The sequence below is a fragment of the Taudactylus pleione genome, unplaced genomic scaffold, assembly GCF_031769625.1.
Source record: "Taudactylus pleione unplaced genomic scaffold, aTauple2 ptg000156l, whole genome shotgun sequence".
Classification (NCBI taxonomy): Eukaryota; Metazoa; Chordata; class Amphibia; order Anura; family Myobatrachidae; genus Taudactylus; species Taudactylus pleione.
In genome coordinates this window covers 4336861-4358773 of record NW_028284558.1, presented here as the reverse complement: position 1 = coordinate 4358773, position 21913 = coordinate 4336861, and the positions used below count along the sequence as shown (strand labels likewise).

The 21913-nt window shown below is 47.6% G+C and overlaps 1 protein-coding gene across 1 annotated transcript in view; it reads left to right on the top strand.

Moving 5' to 3' along the window:
• Window positions 1–9869: 9869 nt before the first annotated feature.
• The window catches only part of IFIH1 (interferon induced with helicase C domain 1), a 76089-nt gene continuing 64045 nt past the window's right edge, over window positions 9870–21913 (top strand). Inside the window, exons 1-3 of the mRNA XM_088474889.1 lie at window positions 9870–10381; window positions 17489–17657; window positions 19275–19433. Of these exons, the coding sequence (XP_088331015.1) occupies window positions 9935–10381; window positions 17489–17657; window positions 19275–19433 (775 nt within the window). The 5' untranslated portion in view covers window positions 9870–9934. The remainder of the gene's footprint in view (window positions 10382–17488; window positions 17658–19274; window positions 19434–21913) is intronic.

Below are 21913 nucleotides of genomic sequence, written 5' to 3'. Positions count from 1 at the left end.
TAGCTGTTGGTTGGAGGAATCGGTTAGTCACTGTACATATATTAGTAAATATAAAATTGGAGTTTCCAAAAAAGAGTCAGGTCCAGTAATAGTTATATAGGGCAGTTTGCTGTGTTACTCACTTTAAGCCACCTCTTAGGCATAGGCAAACGCAGGGGGGGGGGGGCTTAACATCTGCCTGGAAACCCCCCTCTCCAGCATACACATGACCACAGTAGAAATAGTAATACAATAGAATTTTACTAGTGTTGAATGTTCTTCTCAGTATCACAAATGAAATAATTAGCACCACCTGTGGATCTTTTAACATGTATCAGCCATTAATAAATAACCTGTGCACCAACTAGGAAATCTGGAAAACATGCACTATTAGGGATGCACTGCAATAGAGCTCAATATGTACATATATGTCCAGGGCAGTGCAAGGTTCTTCAGCTGCTCCTCCGGGCTCCCGGACTTGCTGCAATGGTATGGAATGATGCCCACATCTAATATAAAAACATCCAGCTCATGAAGAATGGCCCTACTGCTGCATCAAATGGCTTATTATGATCGCTGGTCCTGTATATGCTGGAATTATGATACACAATACACTTTGAGGGGTATTCAATATGAAACGTTAACTTCACTGTCGAAGTTAACGTTTCATTTCGGAGTTTTTACCTGTGTTAAAGTATCGGGCGCGCTCCCTCTTATCCCCGTATTCAATATAAATTTAACGAAAACGGGAAACTCCGAAGTTGGATTTGCGTAAAGTTACGAATTTTTCCTTAAAAAAATTGTAAGACCCCCCTAAAATTGTAAAAACATGGGGGATCACTATGGGTACCCCCGTTTTAGCCTTTAATTGAAAGTCGGGGATTTATATAGCCGAAGCAAGTGTTTTTTTCCCGACATTGAAGAAGTGATGCAGAAGAGCACTTAGGTGAGTTTTTTCATTTTTTTAAGTGGTCCCATCAAATTTGGGGTACATGAAAATGGGTACTAGCATATTTTTATGTCCCTAAAGTAAGTTTTTTAAAATTCTGCATTTGTGCACCTGCCGCTATAATTCTATTCTTCAAAACACCTGCCGCATACTTGCAGAATAGCCCTGAACCTATTTCCCTATTCTTAAACAATTTTTTCCCATTTTTTTTTTCACCCCAATTTTTAAATTAATTTTTTGGGGTGTCCCTATTTTTTTTAAAACTTTTTTTGACACAGTTCTTTTTTAAATGTCATTCCCAGGGGTGCAGGCTATTTTTTTTAAGCCTGCACCCCTAAACCCCATTTCTGCACTTTTTTTCAACACCTATTCAATGGTGAAAAGTTATCCCCTTTTTTATCAAAGACTTTTCAAAACTGCGATAAGTCTTTGAAATTGAATACGGTGTAAAAGTCAAACCTGCGATAATGACGTCAAAAGTGCGATATTAACGCAAAAACGTTATTGCTCCCATATTGAATACCCCTGTATGTATGATGCATATTAAAGCTGGTTAAGTACTATTTCTGCCCTCTTCATGGACTGGCCACACTCACTGTAAAATCAAGCATTTGGAAACCCCCCTCTAGAAATCCTGCGTTTACCATTGTTAGGTACATACTGTATATTCTCCGGATGATCAACAACCTTAAGCCAACTACCTCCAGCTCCTGGGGCAAAATCAGCAGTGGCTGAACCGGGAGGCTCTCGTCTCCAATGCATCTGTCTGTAATAACAGTGATTAACAAGCGGTGAGAGACGACTAATGCTTCCCAGCTGTCAGCTCCCAGAGACAGATAAATGCAGAGGCATATCTATAATGGGTGCAGGGTGTGCGGTGCACACGGGCCAGGGGGTCCCACACCGCATATCCTGTACCCATTATAGTCTTTACACTGACCTGTCCGTTGTCTCCAGAGTGCTGCTCTGCAAGCGCTGCAGAGCAGCAAAAATCACTTGGAAAATGGTGGCGGCTATTTTCCCGGTGACCCGCGCATGCGCAGCACTGCTGTCCCTGGGAAAATGGCACGGGCGCCATTGATTCTGGCACTTAGCCAGAATCTACTGCACCTGCGGCGGCCACAGCACCGCCGGAGAGAGGAGGGGGTCCACACTGAGTCTGCACACGGGCCCTCTCCTCTCTTAAAACCCTGGTATGCTGGTCTGGATCAAAACTCACCGCACAAGATCACATGCAGCAACAGGCTTCAGCTAGTAAAGTATCATGCACACAGCAGCCGCTGTACATGTCCTGGTAAAACTTAAAGTACATAAGCAATGATCAAAGAAGAAAGAATAATAGGACAACATCGTACCATCAAGTCATGCATATACAATACATCAAGATAGAACTTCAGATAAAATAGTATTACTATCCCAGTGGCAATAACCAAATAAATTTGACGAAATAAACAAAATATATAAGTGTGAAAGGCAATTGTGCAAAATAAACAGGAAATTCTGAAAAAGTTACAGTAAATATAGAAAAAGAAGTCAGACAGCTGTGCGGGGGAATCCCCAAGAGAAGCAGAGGGCCAACTTTATTAGGAGGAGGATATCTGATCATCCTGGAGAAGCTGTCGAGTTTCATACCACATTGTAGAATGAAAACACTTACGAATTTGGACCTTAATACAATGGGGTAAATGTGATAGAGTGCGAGTTTGACAAATGTGCGTATTTCCTGCGAGATTTCTTCGAGATTGGATTTGCCGTATGTAACGTAATGTGAGTGCATGCTAATTTGGCTGAATCTCGCAACAACCATTCTCGTCGAGACACCACTCGCCCTTCTGATGTTTCTCATGTTAAACATACAACTCGCTGGATGTTATACTGAGTAAATTGCAAACTCTCCCGAAACTCGCAGTAATAAAACTCGCCAAACAATAGACGGCCCCCAGGCCAGTGAGATTAATAAGAATCAGCATCTGAGGTCTGTTATCCCGCATATGTGGCCTATTAGAGAACACATGCAAACCCAACAGCAGATCCAAGGCCCCATTAGGGTATGTGCCACACCTAGCTACAGATCCCGGATGGCCTAGACTCCCTTTTAGATCAAGAGGTGGTCCATCATTTTAGGCTGAGCCGCACAAACCTCCTGAGCCCCTATGAGCAGATGAGAGATCCATTGTCTGATAGTAACTATTCAGTGCCTGAACTGCATAAATGATTGTATGGCCACATGCTCCTTTCAGTCTGTGAGATCTAGGTTGTTAGGATTAAACAGGCTACTTTTTTAAAGCATTTAACACTAGTGTTATGTGCCTTAAAGTAAATATGGGTCCAGGGGGACACCCTGCACCCATATAGTATACTTACCTGTAGGTAGTCTCCAGAGTGCTGCGCTGCATCGCCTGGGCTGGCACTGCGGACCAGCAAAAATCACTGGGGAAATGGTGAGGGACATTTTCCCTGTGACTCGCACATGTGCAGTACTGCTGTCCTTGGAAAGCGGCTCGGGCGCCATTTCCCAGGAGACCAGCGCATGCGCAGTAGATTCTGGCTCTAAGCAAGAATTTACTGCACCTGGGCACCGCCAGAGAGAGGAGGGGGCCTGCACTTAGGGCCGTATTCAATTAGCGGCGAATACTGACTTTTTTTGCCAAAAAACTGTGATATTTTCACCAAAAAACAGGCGAAAATGCAATTGGAGAAAAAAAAACTTGAAAAAAGTTTTCTCCATCCCAGATCAGGCGAAAAAAAATGAAAAATCCATATTTTTGGCAAAAATGTGGGAATTTCTTTCAGAACACTTTGGACAGCCCCCCCTAATGATACTATAGCAAAAAAAAATCGTAAGTTGCGCACTTTGGCGAAAAACGGCCGCTGAAATTTTGGTACAAGTGTTCTAAACATCACATGTGGCTGGCACAGGTGTTTTTTTAGTGGCTATAAAAAAACGCCTGCGCCAGCCACGTGCAATGTTTAAAACAATTGGCGCATCCTTATGGCCCTCTGAAATACCAGCCCCAACACGTTAATGCATTTTTCGTGGGAACAAAAAAAATTTTGACCGAAACTTCAGAGGTCGTTTTTCGCCAAAGTGCGCAACTTTCGATTTTTTCCCCGCTAAAGTATCATTAGGGGGGCTGTCTAAAGTGTTCTGTAAGAAATCCCCACATTTTTACCCAAAAATAGGGATTTTGAAAAAATTTTCACCTGCCCTAGGCTTGAGAAAAGTTTTCTCCAGTTTTAGGTGAAAAACGTCCGTTTTTCGCCGTCGTTGACGAAATTGGCCGCAAAATCGTCCGTTCGCGGCTGATATCAACTGTGATATCGGCTGATCGGATGGTCGATTTCGCCAACGACGGCGAAAATGGCCGATTTCGTTTTTAATTGAATAACCCCCCCTAGTCTGAACATGGGCCCTCTCCTTTCTTAAAACGCCCCTGAGAGAGTAATACCCCTTTTACACCAAAGCAAAAACCTGGGTTTTTGCAGGGTCTACACGGGTTGCAGCTCAGTGTAAAAGGGTCCCTGAAAAATAACCTGGGTCAAGTGACCCTGCAATCCAACCCAGGTAGCTACCAGGGTTGGACCCAGGATGGACCCAAGTAATGGCGCAGTGTAAACGGTGCAACCCAGGTTATCTGATCTGGATCATGCCTAAAATGAGCGGATTGGTGGTTGTGGAGCATTCACCTCCCACTTTTTATGACCTCACAGGTTTAGCAGGGCAGACCTGAGTTCAGTGTGAACAGGGCTGACCTGGGAGTAACCCAGATCAAAGGTGCAGTGTAAATGGGTCTGACCAGGGTCTGACCAGGGTTGGACCCATGTCCAAAAACCCAGGTCGGACCTGGGTTTTTGGTGGAAAAGAGGTATAAGTGTATGTCATTGTCAATTGATATAACTCAGGGAAGAAACAGCTGCAACAAGCAGGGGCGTAACTAGAACTTTGTGGACCCCTCCACAGTGAGTTTACAGTGGCAAACGCAGGATGTCCAGAGGGGGGTTTCCAAAAGCTTAATTTTAGAGCAAGTGTGGCCTGTCAATGAAGAGGGCAGAATAAATAAGCATCATACAAAGTGTATTGTGTGTATTAATTCCAGCATATACAGGACTAGTGGTCACAGTAAGCCATTAGATGCGCCAGTAGGCCATCCTGCCTGAGCAGAACGTATTTATTTTAGATGTGGGCACCATTCCAGACTATTGGAGCAAGTCCAGGAGCCTGGACCCCGAGAGGTTAATCACCACATTCATACAAAAGGGGCTATAAACATCTTTTAAGTGTGCATTTTATGTGTTTCCTATTAACTGATTACACCCTGCAGATCCGTTTTTATTAAACATTTTATATTATTTCTATATATTTTTTATTTATTTTATTTTTTTGATATTTATTGTATTACACTTAATTTATAGCGCTTTCTGGCACCACACACAATTTAAGACAATTTATTTTGTTTAAGAAAGCTGCTTTGGTTACAAATTAGAAGCGCTTGACCGCATTCTATATGGACCTAGCACTGCCCTGGACATACTGTATATGTACATATTGGGCTCTATAGCAGTGCATCTCTAATACCTCTTTTCCACCAAAAACCCAGGTCCGACCTGGGTTTTTGGACATGGGTCCAACCCTGGTCAGACCCAGGTCAGACCCATTTACACTGCACCTTTGATCTGGGTTACTCCCAGGTCAGCCCTGTTCACACTGAACTCAGGTCTGCCCTGCTAAACCTGTGAGGTCATAAAAAGTGGGAGGTGAATGCTCCACAACCACCAATCAGCTCATTTTAGGCATGACCCAGGTCGGATAACCTGGGTTGCACCGTTTACACTGCACCATTACTTGGGTCCATCCTGGGTCCAACCCTGGTAGCTACCTGGGTTGGATTGCAGGGTCACTTGACCCAGGTTATTTTTCAGGGACCCTTTTACACTGAGCTGCAACCCGGATAGACCCTGCAAAAACCCAGGTTTTTGCTTTGGTGTAAAAGGGGTATAACAGTGCATGTTTTCCAGATCTTCTAGTTGGTGCACAGGTTATTTATTACTGGCTGATACATGTTAAAAGATCCACAGGTGGTGCTAATAATTTCATTTGTGATACTGAGAAGAACATGCAGCACTAATAACAATCTATTATATTACTATTTCTATTGTGGTCATGGTGTGGGCTGGGGAGGGGGGTTTCCAGGCAGACGTTTGCCTATGAGTTTAGGTAGCTTCTGCCCAAACAATGCAGTGCTATTAACATTAAACTGCTAGGCGGTGGCCCCATGACATCACCGGTCACGTCGCCCTACTAAGTTCTCCCAGGCCTGCTGTCGGTGCCGGGTGCCTCTTCTCCACTGTCTCATAGCTTTCTGCCCCCTGCACCGTCCCCGCTGGGGTCCCTGTGTTCGGTGGCAAGCAGTTTGGATGTTTGATGAGCGTGCTGGGAGGTGGAGCGGGAGTTCCTCAGATGCGGTCACAACGAGCTGGACACCACCTTAATGTATGTGGTTGGGGAATGTTAGCAGGTGCTTCAGGCACTCGGGCTCAGAGCAAGAGGTGAGAGGCACCACTTTTTCCAGACATGCTGGGGGTCAAGCGAGCCTTTTCTTTGAGCAATTGTCTGCCAATCAGGAGTCGGTGTGGGGTATGGATGGGGACCGGGGTGGTGATTGACAACTGAAAACATTGGCCAGGTGTCACCTGTCTCAGGGACAGTCTCTGTATTTGTAGCCTTGTTCCTGTGTTTCTGTAGTGTCAACATTGTGATTGCTATACTGTACATGGGTTGTAATCCTCTCCTTATCCTCTTGCTTTATAATGCTCACAGAGAGGTTTTGCACTGCAATGTGATTTGAGGGCACTTTGTTGCATATAATTTGATTTTCGGGACAGTGTGGGATGGAGCCCCAAAATATAGGTGTACCGGGCCCCAAGATTTCTGTTGGCGGCCCTGACTCCTTATAAACATTATGCCACACAGTTGTAGTACCCCTTATAACACATTATGCCATGCAGTAGTAGTGCCCTTATATATTATGCCCCACAATAGTAGTGCCCCTTATATTTTATGCAGGGCCGGATTAAGGTCTGTTGGGGCCCCTGGGCAACAAACAAGTGGGGGGTCCCTATTAAATATGGCCGAAATGGGGGTATGCTCAATGGGGACCGTATCGCTCGTAAGCGGTACATTGACAAAGCGATAAGCTAAGCTCAGCGCTATTTGTTAAATCATACTTGCCTACTTTTGAAAAAGCATTTCAGGGAGATTGTGAAAGCAGCACCAATGAGCGTGGCGGTAAAGTGTGTACTGCTACATCTGAGAGGCTTGTCATAAAACTGATTTACATCCACATGTAAATGAGCCCCAAAGCAGTTAGTAAGATCTACTTGTTGATGAAAACACTCTGATACTTCTCAGAAAATACATGTAACCATAGGGATCATTGTGCCCTATAACCAATGCAGGGAAATTATACTAATGATCCCATTTAAATGTATATATCTCTGTTTTTTATTTTATATAACAGTGTCATAATGGGGGTAAGCTGAAATGAGGGAGATTTGTAGGCTCTTCAGGGAGACATGAAGATTATTGCTATTTCAGGGAGTCTCCCTTACAATGAGGGAGAGTTGGCAAGTATGTGTTAAATACTGAAAGGAGGACATAACCCCTCAAATTGACTGTGGTACTAACTAAGGCCCTGATTCAGACCCACTCGCGAGCGGCTGTCCGCTCGCAAGTGGGTCGATGGTCTGCACTGAGCATGCGCACGACGGCGGGAGCTCCGTCTTGCGCATGCGCCAGACGCGACAAGCGAAGGACTTTCCTTCGCTCGTTGTGTCTGATCAAAGGGGGCGTGCTGTCGATGTTGATTGACAGCACGCCCCCTTTGGTGGGCGTGCCGGGGGCGTGCCTCCCTGACGGGGGCGTTCCCAAGGGAACGCCTACCGTCAGAAGCCGGCCCACTGACATCACTAGTGATGTCAGTGGGAGTGATTTTGGCTCTGATAGAGCCAAAATCACTCCGGGCCTTGCGGTTGAAAACCTCAACCGCAGGCTCCGGCTTGCAGTGGCGATGGTCGCGATGGTCACGACCATCGCGGCCATCAAACTGCACGCTCGTATAGGCTGTGGGTGGTGACCCACAGCTATACGAGCGTCCAGGAGGACGCTCCATAATTATGGAGGGCGGCCCTCATTCAGAGCGTGCGCTCTGCTCAGAGCGTACGGCTCTGAATGAGGGCCTAAGTCATCTGTACTCAGCCATGGACAGGGCCGGATTAACGGGGGGGCGACAGGGGCGATCGTCCCTGGGCCTCCACACGTTAAGGGCCCCCACACCCATCGGGGTTAAAGTGGACCGGAGGAGGCGGAACCAGTTCCGCCTCCTCCGGCCAACCTAACCCCGGCGCCGCAGGGAGGCTCCTATTACCTCACCGCAGCACAGCGGGAGTCGGAGGCTTGAGCTCACATGAGCTCCAGCTTCCGGCTCACGCAGAGCACTATGGCAGAGACGTCATGACGTCTCTGCCATAGTGTGGAGGAGCAGCCGAGCGGACTGCAGCGGACGCGGGGCTAAGGTTAAGGTAAGTATGGGCTTTATTTTTTTTTAGTGCAAGCGGCCTACTGGGGGCATTACTGGCGGGGGGCATTACTAAAGGGGACATTACTCGGGGGGGAGCATTACACATTACACCTGGGGCATTACTCGGGGAGGGGAGAGGCATTACTACTGGGGGCATTACTGGCGGGGGGCATTATTCAGGGGGGAGCATTACTACTGGGGCATTACTCGGGGAGGCATTACTACTGGGGGCATTATTCAGGGGGAGCATTACCACCTGGGGCATTACTCGGGGAGGGGGGAGGCATTACTACTGGGGGCATTATTCAGGGGGGAGCATTATTACTGGGGCATTACTCGGGGAGGGGGGAATTACTACTGGGAACATTACTCGGGGGGAAGCATTACTGCTGGGTGCATTAATCAGGGGGCATTTCTATTGGGGGCTCTACTAGAGAGGGAGCATTAGTATTGGGGGCACTAATAGAGGGGCATTACTACTGGGGGCATTTCTACAGAGGCCTCTACTAAAGGGGGGAATGACTACTGGGGGCATTACTATTGGGGGCACAACTGCATGGGTATTTCTACTGGGGGATTTATACAAGGGGCATTACTACTAGGGCATTACTATTGGGCACATACCCAATTACTACTGGGGGGCATTACTATTTGGGGCACAACTACAGGGGTATTACTACTGGGGGCATTTATACAGAGGGCATTACTACAGGGGGCACTACTAATGGGAGTATTGCATAGGGGGCACTACTACTGGGTGCACTGCATACGGGGCACTACCACTGTGGGCACTAACACTACTGGGGGCTCTGCATAAGGTCCCCATTGCGCATACCCCCAGTTTGTCACATTTAATAGGGGCCCCCACATGGTTGTTGCCCAGGGGCCCCCACAGACCTTAATCAGGCCCTGGCCATGGATATCTCTAAAACTTCAACTGTTGGGGATCCTTGAGGACGGCGTTTGGGAACCTCTGGCTTAAAGCATACCAGTGCAGGGCAAGGAATCTCACAATGATGTAAGGAAATGAAAACTACAATAATTACTCTGTAATCTTATCTCACAATGATGTAAGGAAAAGAAAACTACTGTAAATATGCTGGGTAGGTTATGTTTTCAAGTTTTTGTAAATGAAACTGTGATAAAGAACCAGCCAATCAGCTACTAAGTGTCATTTTACAGGCTGTGCTAGAAAAATGACCATTAGAAGCTGATTGGTTGGTATTTTATCTCTCATCACTTTATCTATGAGTGAAACGTCAGCTGAGAGAAACAGACTTCAGAGAAACGAAAGTGAAACTGTAACTGCTATATAAGGAGCCTGCAGTGCTGACTCGGGCAGCAAAACAGAGAGAGAACACGATAACACAAGTTCCGTGTGTATTACAGTGTCTGCATTGCACCTTTGTCTCATTCGCTCGTCACCGTGATGGATCAAGAAGGTAGCGAAGACAGCCACATGCTCTACATGATATCAGTGTTTAAAGATCGGCTCATCAGAGACATCCAGGTGACCCGGGTGCTGGACTACTTGCATAGCTTTGATGAAGTGTTGAAGGAGAAGCTAAGGAGCGAAGAGAGCAGTGAGGGCCAGGCGGCAGCAGCCAGGATGCTCTTGGATCACATAATACAGGGTCCCAGGCAGCGCGGGTGGTTTCAGGAGTTGGTGACTGCCCTGGGGCAGGTGGAATGCTCCCAAGCTGTCATGTATGTGACGCCAGACAATCTGCCTCCTCCTTCAGAAGAGGTGAAATCTGACTACTGTGGGCAGCTCATCCAGATTCTCTGCCCAGACCTAGTGCACAGGATGGAACCTGCGGAAATTGCGATTAGTTGCTACTCTGAACATATCTGCAGCAAAGAAGATCTTCAGAGGGTGAGTGATGCCATTTATTTTTACCCAGTCTTTTTTATTTTTTCTATGACGGTTGGGAGGGTGGGGTCAGTGTATATCGCAATACCCTCATTTTTACAGAGTGCACACACCAAACAGGAGTCCTGGTTACTGTTCCTTCCAACCCCCAAATTGCAGGACAGTCACACATATTATGCAGTGATGTTAAGAAAATATTTGTCATACGCAGGGGCGTAGGTTCATACCAGGATCCTGGAGGATTCCCCGCCCCTCCTCTCGCATTCACTACCAACACCCTAGTCCCAGCAGCACTCACACACACGCCCCCTAAACCACATTCACTACCATCTCTCCTCCCCCTGCATTCACTGTCAACACCCCAGCAGCACCCAGACACACTCTCACCCCTGCATTCACTGCCAAAAGCCCAGCAGGACCCATACACACACCCTCCCCTCTGCATTCACTACTAACACCTTAGCAGCACCCAGACACACACTTTCTCCCCCCTGCATTCACTACCAACATCCCAGCAGAATCCACACACTCTCCACATTGCATTTACTGCCAACACCCCAGCAGCACCCAGTCACACACCCTCCCCTCTGCATTCACTACTAACAACTTAGCAGCACTCAGACACACACCCTACTTCCTGCATTCACTACTAACACCCTAGCAGCACCCAGACACGGAATGGGATTGAATTGCCGGCGGATGAAGATCCCGACAGAGGCAGGTAAGTACCCTAACCTCCCCTGCCCCCCCTCTAACCCTCCCTTAGTGGTGCCTAACCCTAACCACCCCCCCTAGTGCCTAACCCTAACCCCCACTGTGGGGGTGCCTAACCTTAACCCCCCCTTACCGCTCGCTTAACCTAACCCTCCCGGGGGGTGCCTGACCCTAACCTCTCCCTGGGGGTGCCTAACCCTCCCCTAGGGGTGCCTAATACTAACCTCCCCTCCCCCCCAAAAATCTAACACTAACCCCACTAACAGCCCTAAACCTACCACCCCCTGCAGCTAAGAGGACGTGCGGCCTGAACTTACCTCATTCGGGTAAGCATCCTCCTGGATTCCGGCATCGGGATTATGATAGGCGTCTGTATTTCGATGCTTATCATTGGAATGGGTATGTTTGACCGCCGGACGTCAGCACGGCGGTTCAAATCCTGACGCGGCAGCCAGATGCTCAAGATCCCGACAGCGGAGGTAAGTTAAGTATTCCTAACCCCCCCCCCAACCCTCCTTTAGGGGTGCCTAACCCTAACCTCCCCCCTAGTGCCTAACCCTAAGCCTCCCTCATAAGTGCCTAAACCTAGCCCCCCTCCCTGCACCCTAAACCTAACCCTCCCGAGGAGGTGCCTAACCCTCCCTGGACGGTTGCCTAAGTACCCCCGGGGTGCCCTAAACTTAACCCCCCCATCCCCGGCTACATACATACTTACCCCCGGCATTGGACGATCGGTCCGGCGTCCTGTCGGGGTCCCGGCGTCGGGATTAACATAGGCGTCGACATTTTGACGCCGATGTTGGATCCCTTGCTGGGATTATGCTATCGGTATTGAGACCATGCGTCTGCCGGTCTCATAACTGCATACCGCATCATTAATCCTTTGCCGGCATTCAGCAATTGGTATTGTGACCGGTCACATAACTACATCCCCCCAGACACACACTTTCTCCCCCCTGCATTCACTACCAACAACGCAGCAGATTCCACATACTCTCCACATCGCATTTACTGCCAACACCTCACCAGCACCCAAGTCACACACCCAGTTGGGTTAGTGATTAGCATGCTAATCAGTCTGACTTGTATGCTAACCAACCAACTTAGATTGATGACCCCACAAACACTGCCTTTCATGTATGTCTTAGTACTCTAGACTTACGATGCAGCACAACATGCTTCATCCAGGGCAATAATCTAAAATGGAGAGCTTCAACCAAAATTTTTTTTAATACGAAGCTCCATCCTGTAATATTTAAAATAAAATTTGTGACATAAATGAATTAATAGATTCAGCATCAGTTACTGCAAAATGGAAAAAAAAAAATACAAGTTCAAAAATATTAGTAGATAATTGGGGTACAAAGTCCTTCTGTTTTCACAATCAGTGTTTCTTGTAACACTGGGCTTAATTCAGACCTGCTCGCGAGCGCTGAGCGCTCGCAAGTGGGTCGATGGTGGCCCAGAGCGCATGCGCACGACGGAGTCGGCTCCATCGTGCACATGCGCGAGACCCGGGTAGCGACGGGCAAGCCGTCGCTCCGGGTCTCGCACCAAAGGGGGCATGCTGTCGATGTTGAGTGACAGCACGCCCCCTTTGGTGGGCGTGCCGGGAGCGTGCCTGCCCAGACGGAGGCGTTCCCATGATGTCAGTGGGACTGCCTTCAGGTCTGATAGAGCCGAAAGCACTCCAGGGCTTGCGGCAACGAGACCCTACCACAAGGGTCTCATCGCAAGCCCGATGGTCGCCATGGTCTTGACCATCGCTATCTTCCTGGTCGCTCGCTATAGCTGTGGGTGGTCACCCACAGCTATACGAGTGGCCAGGAGGCCGCTCTAAAAATGAAGAAGGACGGCCGTGATTCAGAGCGAGCGCTCTGTCAGAGCATCCGGCTCTGAATCAGGGCCACTGTCATACCTCCCAAATGTCCTCATTTAGGTGTGAGAGTCCCACGAAAATGTGGACTTTTGTTACCATTTTAGGACAGTTGGAAGGTGTCTTTCAACACCTTACATAACAGCGTCAGGCACTCTCCGCATTAAAGGGGTGTTTTAGGGAAGGCAAAGGGGGCTGGGACGTCTTAGACAGGATCCTAGAGGTAATACACATACCCCAACTTGACAAGAAGCACTGGCCCTCATTCAGAGCCGTACGCTCTGAGCAGAGCGCACGCTCTGAATGAGGGCTGCCCTCCATAAAAATGGAGCGTCCTCCTGGACGCTCGTATAGCTGTGGGTCACCACCCACAGCCTATACGAGCGTGCAGTTTGATGGCCGCGATGGTCGTGACCATCGCGACCATCGAAACTGCGAGCCGGAGCCTGCGGTTGAGGTTTTCAACCGCAAGGCCCGGAGTGATTTTGGCTCTATCAGAGCCAAAATCACTCCCACTGACATCACTAGTGATGTCAGTGGGCCGGCTTCTGATGGGAGGCGTTCCCTTGGGAACGCCCCCGTCAGGGAGGCACACCCACCAAAGGGGGCGTGCTGTCAATCAACATCGACAGCACGCCCCCTTTGATCAGACACAACGAGCGAAGGACTTTCCTTCGCTCGTCGCGTCTGGCGCATGCGCACGACGGAGCTCCCTCCGTCGTGCGCATGCTCAGTGCAGACCATCGACCCACTTGCGAGCGGACAGCCGCTTGCGAGTGGGTCTGAATCAGGGCCACAATCCCTTCCAAAGTGTTTCAGAGAAGTAAATTCCCAGAATCAAATTATTGGGAGGAATGCACTATTATGGTAAGGGTATACAAGGAGAAACCTGTAATATAAAAGGTGCCTAGGTAAGTAAGTAAAAAATGTGCTGTAACTATAACAACCAATCATTTCCTAGTACATTCTGCATAAGTAAAGCTGGGTACAAACTAGAGGATTTCTTGGACGATATGGCGAATTGGACCAACAAATCGTCTGGATCGTCTGTGTATGCACTATGCACACTCCCGCACAGTGGTAATGGGGGTCGTTCCATGGGCCGTGCATGCATGCCCGTTGGCACGACCTAGCTTCTGATGCCAGGAAGGTGAACAGTGCAGTTGAACGATGTATCGGGCGGGCGGATACCGGATCATGCAGTGTCTTCCGACCGCCCAATATTGCTTCATCAGACCATTGGGCGTCGCATTGGAGGGTTGGATGTACCCGGCTTAACTGTACAGTATTGTCCCCTAGTATTTTATGGTTTTCTTACCATAGTGAATTATGTAATATGTAATTGAAACAGCAAGCAATAAATGAAAACACATACCCAGTTACTTTGGTATCCAACTTGCCACAAGTAGCAGATACCAAACTGCCAGAGCAATTCAGTATTTCTCCATAATGCGTCTGTCTCGGCAAGCCTATCACACTATTTCACCGCTCATTACTAGTAATGAACGTGTACACTGCCGGTTTTGTTCTGGCAGTGTTACTGAGCATGCATGAACTGAGGGGGTCGGAGGGGAGGAGGGATGCGAGTGAATCCATCTTTGTAACTCGAATCTCCTTCCCATAGGAAAGCGTGGTGCTCTGGTAACTAACGCTATCTGAAGATGCAGTCATTTACCGCAGTCAAACTCCAAAAGCTTTCCGTTTCCGGAGACTGATGAATTTTAGTCTCCATACTGGTACATGGGGACGGTGCTGTGCACAGAAGATACCAGTGACATCTCCTGCATTTCAGCCATGCAGAATTGATCTGTTACTAAAAATATCCACATGTGTAATGGACCTATTAAGCTTGATGAATAGGCCCCTTAGTTCTATCTCCATCAGGATGGGTGGCGTAGTGCTCTAGATCCCATGATAGGGAAATTACTTTGCTGTAATCATTCCATTTCTAATACAAGGTCTATACATTGGGCAATATATTTACTTACCAAAGTCAGACTGTGGATGTGGGACAAACATTCACAATAATATGGTAGTAAGTACTTGCAACATTTGAATAATTTTCTGCGTATACCATGAGTTAACCTGACTTTAAAATAGCATAGTACATATCACCCTGTTCTGCAACTCAATTGTCTTCTATTTTTATATCCGTCTATCTTTCACAGTAGTGGAAAGCATATCTGCCAGCATTCAAGATTCAGGGCAATTTATGTAGGCCTTATCAGATTCCCTCCGTGTCTATTCTCAGTAGATGCACTCCAATTTGCTCGGAGACCATCATTTTAGTCCTCAAAAATCAGAACCTTCATGCGGAAATCTGGACTGTTGTCAGCTTTGGAAAAGCAAAATTCAAGTATTTATTAACTAATTAATTAATTAATTAATTCACTAAGGTTCACAAACATTTAAAAGGAAACTCCATGGCAACCTGGAGATGTCTGGATACAGGGCCTGATTCAGAGCTGGACGCTCTGACAGAGCGCTCGCTCTGAATCAGGGCCTCCTTCTTGATTTTTAGAGTGGCCTCCACAGCTTTAGCGAGCGGTCAGGAAGATGGTCGCGATGGTCAAGACCATCGCGACCATCGGGCTTGTGATGAGACCCTTGTGGTAGGGTCTCGTTGCCGTAAGCCCTAGAGTGCTTTCGGCTCAAACAGAGTGATGTCAGTGGGGCCGGCCACCGGCGGTAGGCGTTCCCATGGGAACGCCTCCGTCTGGGCAGCCACGCCCCCGGCACGCCCACCAAAGGGGGCGTGCTGTCACTCAACATCGACAGCACGCCCCCTTTGGTACGATACCCGGAGTGACGGTTTGCCCGTCGCTATCCGGGTCTCGCGCATGCGCACGACGGAGCCGGCTCCGTCGTGCGCATGCGCACTGGGCCAACATTGACCCGCTTGCGAGCGCTCAGCGCTCGCGAGCGGGTCTGAATCAGGCCCACAGTCTGCACTCTGCTGGGCTGTCAGACAGGTAGTGTTCACTCTAGGTCTAAGTCACTGAATTTATTAGAAAATAGGAGACACAATGCTCCAATAATTGGGAGTGGTAGATGGATTGTCGCATAGGCCTATGGAGCTCATTTAGAGTCGCTCGCAAGCGACCTGATGGTAACGCATTGCGCATGCGCCGCGTCCGGCGTGTTCGAACCCCCACTGAGCGACTGAAGTTCAGTCACTACGGGACTCGCAACAAAATGGGACGGCTGTCGATGGTGAGTGACAGCTCGCCCCATTTTGTGGGCGGGTAGGGGGGATGGCTGAACAAACGCAGGCGTTCCCTTAGGAACGCCTGGAGTTTGTTGGCAGGAGTTACTGACATCACTATTGATGTCAGTAGTGGACTTCCTGCTCTATTAGAGCAGAAAGTTCACTCGGGCTTGCGGCAGCCAGATCCTTCCACAGGGTCTCGTCGCAAGTCCGATGGTCGTGATAATCACAATGGTCTCCTGGCCACTCGCACAAGCTGTGGGTGGTCTCCCACAGCTTTGTGAGCTGCCGGAGGGAAAAAAAAAAAAAAAACACCCACATTCAGGCCCTCATTCAGAGGCGGTCGGAGGATGCAAGTGGTCGCTCAGAAACTGGGCGGCCGCTTGCATCCTGACCGCCCGCCTCTGTTTCGGTCGTTAGGCTGTGGGTTTACACCCACAGCTCTAATGTCCGCTCGGGTGATGGTCAGAGACCATCGCGACTATCGGGGCTTACGACGAGACCCTAGGGTAGAGTCTCACTTGTCGTAAGTCCCGGAGAGCTTCTGGCTCTGTCAGAGCCGGAAGCTCTCCACTGACATCACTAGTGATGTCAGTGGGGCCTCCCCCAAGCGGCAGGCGTTCCCATGGGAACGCCTCCGTTTGGCCTGCCACCCCCCCGGCCCGCCTTCCAAACGGGGCGAGCTGTCACTCAACATCGACAGCTCGCCCCCTTTGGAAAGAGACCTGCTACGACCGGCGCTGTCTGTCGTAGCGGGTCTCACGCATGTACACGAGGGAGCCGGCGCCCTCGTGCGCATGCGCACTGGCAAAACATCGAGGCGGCCGTGCGGTTGTAGACTGTACGGCCGCCTCTAAATAAGGTCCTCAGAGCGAGCGCCTGCCAGCAGCGAGCGGCTCTGAATCAGGGCCTATGGCCGGTGTGTGGTCCGGGAAACAAATGTGCTCTTTTAGGGAGTTACTATCCGTAGCTTACCTACGTTACCCTGGGCCACTAGTGCAGCTGAGAGAATTCCGGACCCTTGGGTGGTGTATCAGTCCAGGTGTGTCTGGGGGGCACCTCTCGGTAACTATGTCGGTGATGTGGGAGGTCAGTGAGCCCCTTGAGAGGGCTACTCGCCATATGGTACTTTGTACCTACGTTACCCTTATGTTGTCCAAAAAAAATAAAATAAAATGACCTTAATTTCCAGGATAAAAGCAGACACGACAGACATACCCACGAGAAAGCTGTGCACAGAAGTGAACAGGCCATGTGATTATTGTTGGTAAGATATTTCTTCGTTTTATTTTCAAATTGTGGTTTCTTTCAGATCAATAAAAAGATTTATAGAGTATCAGACATTGAAGGTAACCGGGAAATCCTGAGAAGTATCACTAAAAAAAAAGGCTGGTTTCGCACTTTTGTGAAAATATTGCATGAATTACACAAGAAGGAGATGGTGAAAGAATTGACAGGATGCACGTATGAAGAATTTGTAGGTGACTGAATACTTTGACAAATCTTTTTATTTGTTGACACATGCAAATTAAGCCAAACACTCGCTCTGTGAATCTGTCACCTAGCACCCCTCAGGTCCAATTTAGCCAAGCACTTTGGTGGCTAATTTGCATGAGTTCTAAGGTTCCATCCACCTCCGCCATCATTTTGGCAAAAAGGGCCATTGATAGTTTCTTTTTGGTCTCATTTATGAAAATGCTGATGATCCTTTCAATCTCTACATTATCAGTATCGATGGGCAGATTTATAGCGGGTCTGATGGGTATTTACAGTATTGCACGTAGATGGAAATGTAACAATACCAACCAGATATTTGCTTTCTCTACACCTCATTTACTAACAGTGCAACAATGCATCCAGCAAAGAACTCCCAGTTTGCTAATTGCACCAAGGTAGTATACAGATCGCTACAGAACACGTATAAATTACAAGGGTCTGTACTTAAATGTTTGTGTTGACAACATTGTTTTTTTTTCTGGGTTGAATACATTTGGGACTCTATTTATTAACATTATTTTGACTCCGCTTCAGGCGGATCCCTCCCAGCACCCCCCACGACGAGTGTGTCGTTATGCGCAGAATGACACCAGAGGGAGTTATGGGTTATATAGACCCTGATTTGCAAATGACAGCACTTACAGAGAGAGCTGTATTTTGTGATTTTGTTCATGTATACAGGCATAATAAACGCTGGCATGCATGCGAAGAGTGGCTGGATGCATCGCATCCCGAATGCGATGCGTCATGCTTCCCGTCCAAAGGTAAATTTACTAAAGTGAGTTTTTAGAAGTGGAGATGTTGCCCATAGCAACCAATCAGATTCTACTTAACATTTAACTTGCACCTTCTAGAAAATAATAGCTAGAATCTGATTGGTTGCTATGGGCAACATCTCCACTTCTAAAAACTCTCACTTTAGAAAATTTACCCCTAGAGTGAGATAAAGTGAAGAAGTTGCCCATAGCAACCAAACCGCTTCCAGCTATTATTTATCTAGCACAGTCTATAAAAAAAACAGTAGGTGATCGGTTGCCATGGGCAACTTCTCAACTTTATTTCTCTGTAAGGTTTGATATATCTCCCCATAGTCTTATTCTATTGTACCACTTTTACACCTAAATTCCGGGTCTGACTCGGAGTTGGAACAGGGTTCCAATCCGGATCAGACCAGGAATTTAGCCGGCACCAACCCTGGATATTCCCGAGTCGGCACCGTTCACACCGGAGCCGGGTCTGCATAGACCCGGCCTTTCCGGCGTTGAAGTGGACGCTTGGAGATGACGTCATGTCCAAGCGCCACTGAAACCGGACCAATCCGCTGCACTCCAGGTCATCGTGACCCGGAGTGCGCCGCTCACACTGCAGGGTTTCACAGGTTACTCCCGTGTTAAACCCTGCAAGTTACTTGGGTTGTATTGCCGGGTCACTCGACCCGGCGATCCAACCCTCTGCCCTTTTACACCAAGGACTACCCGGGTTAACCCTGCAATAACCCGGGTTTTAGCTCCGCTGTAAAAGGGGTATAAGTTATATTACAGATGTTACTAGATTTAATTATTCAAATGTGCAAAGATACTAAACATATATTTCCTTAATAGTGGAGAGCCAGGAAACATTCCGTCTGGATTTTAACAGCCCAAAGGATAAGAGTGATTCCCAAGGTGGCTGTGGGATTAGTGACGTAACAAATCAGAAGGGAGGAAACGGAGAGATGACAGGTGACAGGAGCATGCTGTCAGAAAGCTCTGATCAGTCAGGTAAGAAGTTATTTGTGTTAATAACCCGGTAGCTGCTAACATCTCAGATTTCAGAGAGCTATGTACACAGATTACACTTATTCAGACATTTAGGGGCATATTCAATTAGGTGCTGGGTTTTTCAGTTTTTGAGTGCCGGGAGGAATTTTTTAATTTTAGAAAAAATGAGCGGGACTTGCTCTGGGACCCCACCGGAACCCCTCCTGAGGACTAATTGAGCAATTGAAAGTGTCCAACTAGCTTAATTAGTCCTTAATTACTCACCTTCCAAAGTGGTGTCTTCTTCCTCCAGCGTCGGGAGCCGGGTCATCTGCAGCAAGGTGAGTATGTCAGTTTGTGTGAATGTTTGTAAGTGTGTATGAGTCAGTGTGTGTGTGCATGAGTGTGAGAGACCCCCAGTGTGCGTGACCCCCCCCCCCCCATATAGCCGGCACTGGGAGAACTACATCTCCCAACAGACCTTGCGCCTCCCAGCACCCTCGGAGCCTTCCAGCAGCCCCTTCACCAGTGACAAGATGGAGGGGAGGCCATCGGGAGCCGCGGAGACCACCGGAGACCCTCTAACATGTATATGGACATGTGTTTTTTTTTTTTGTCATGCGCCGCAGGGTTTTCAGCCCTTAAAATCCCATGACCACTTTTTTTAAATTAGACACCACGGGTATCGGGAGTGCGCATATCCGCGGTAATCCAAAATTGGACGCAAGGTTTTTTACCTCTCTAAACCTCGCACCCAATTGGTTATGCCCCTTAGCAGGATATTTACTAAAGTGCAGGTTTTTAGAAGTCGAGATGTTGCCACCAATCAGATTCTAGCTATTATCTTCTATAAGGTGCTAGATAAATGTTAAGTAGAATCTGATTAGTCGCTATGGGCAACATCTCCACATCTAAAAATCCGCAATTTAGTAAATATACCACTATGTGTGCTTGTGTATTGATGAGGTCTACTGTTCATTACTATGGCACATCTAAAGCTCAATTTGCAGAAATACTTGTAACAGTTGCTAATTTTTAGCGATTTGCGAGTCGATTTGCTAATCTATTTAAGAGATAAGCCAAAGGCTCTTTCTTTGCGTGCTCAGCTGTTTTAAGCCGCATACTGCTATCACCATAGACCTCTATGGGGATGGTGGCATAGGCTATTTACAGAAAATGGTACTCTGGCATTGACATAGATATAACGAACCCTAGAAATAATGCGGATTCAGAAATAGGATCTAAAAATGATCCTGAATATCACAGGTATGGAATAATGGGACAAATCCAATTACTCATTAATGAGCTAAAATCACAGAATGCCCATCCAAAAGGTTAATTAAAATGTAATTTATTAATAAAACAATATGGGTAAGAACCCCCAAATTACATACAATAATCTTTTTTTCTTGAAAGCTGCAATCTAACAATGAGAGACAATAAACAGTTTCACAGTATCTAATAAATATAGGAGGCTTTTTATAAAAAAAAAAAAGAATATATGTATAAAACACTAAAGTGATCTTTTAAAAACAAAAATAAAGCATAAAAGAAAAACAAAGAGAGCCTAACAAAGGGCCTGATTCAGACCCGGACGCTATGCTGGGCTCGCTTGCATTGAGCCATTTTTCGCAATATGCGTATGAGTCGCAATGCGCGTGCGCGAACCAGTCATTGCGATGGGAAAGTGTTCGTCCGTAGCCCGCAGTCGGGCCGCTATTTTGAGTGACAGATAGTGCCGTTTGTGGGTGGTAAAAGGGGAAGGTGCTTTAAAATGGGGGTGTGGATGTGCGAACGCAGGCGTGCCCAACCGTCAGAATGGCGTTTAATGAATGTGCATATTTAGCAAAGTAGCGTCATTACACACGTGACTAGGTTGTATTTTAGCCAGAACTGCTCGCAATGTTGTGGTGGGAAAAGGCTGCCACAAGCACTGCGAGCAGCTCCGATGGCTCTCGATGTTCCCAATTAATCCTACAACTGCCGGACATGACGTGTGTTGTGAGTGGCAAAGGGGCTGCTTTATATAGGTGGGAGCGCATAGTGTAGCCGCTCACTATTACTTAGTGGGCGGCTTTACGCGACGCAGTGTGAGCACATGATTTAAATAGCCGGCCCCTTTTAGCCAGCGAGCGGACGCAAATAGCATCCGGGTCTGAATCAGGCCCAAAGTACATTTAACAAATAAGCAAAAATAAGGAAACCGCTAATTACAGTAGAAGACCATGCATGATTATAAACGTTGCTGCATTAGCAGTTGTAACACTCAAATAAGAAGCAGGGTGGCAGAAACCAAAGGCTAGGTGCCATTGTAGGGAGGATGGAGTATATGATAGTATTAGTAAGCAAAGGAAAATCACATGAGGGAAGAGGGATCTGTTCACGAAAGCTTACATTCTAAAGGGGAGGGGCAGACATGGGTGACACAGATAGTAGACATTGAGCATGGAGGAGTGGGTTAGGATGAGAGCAGGATGGCTTTGGCAAAGAATTGGGTCTTG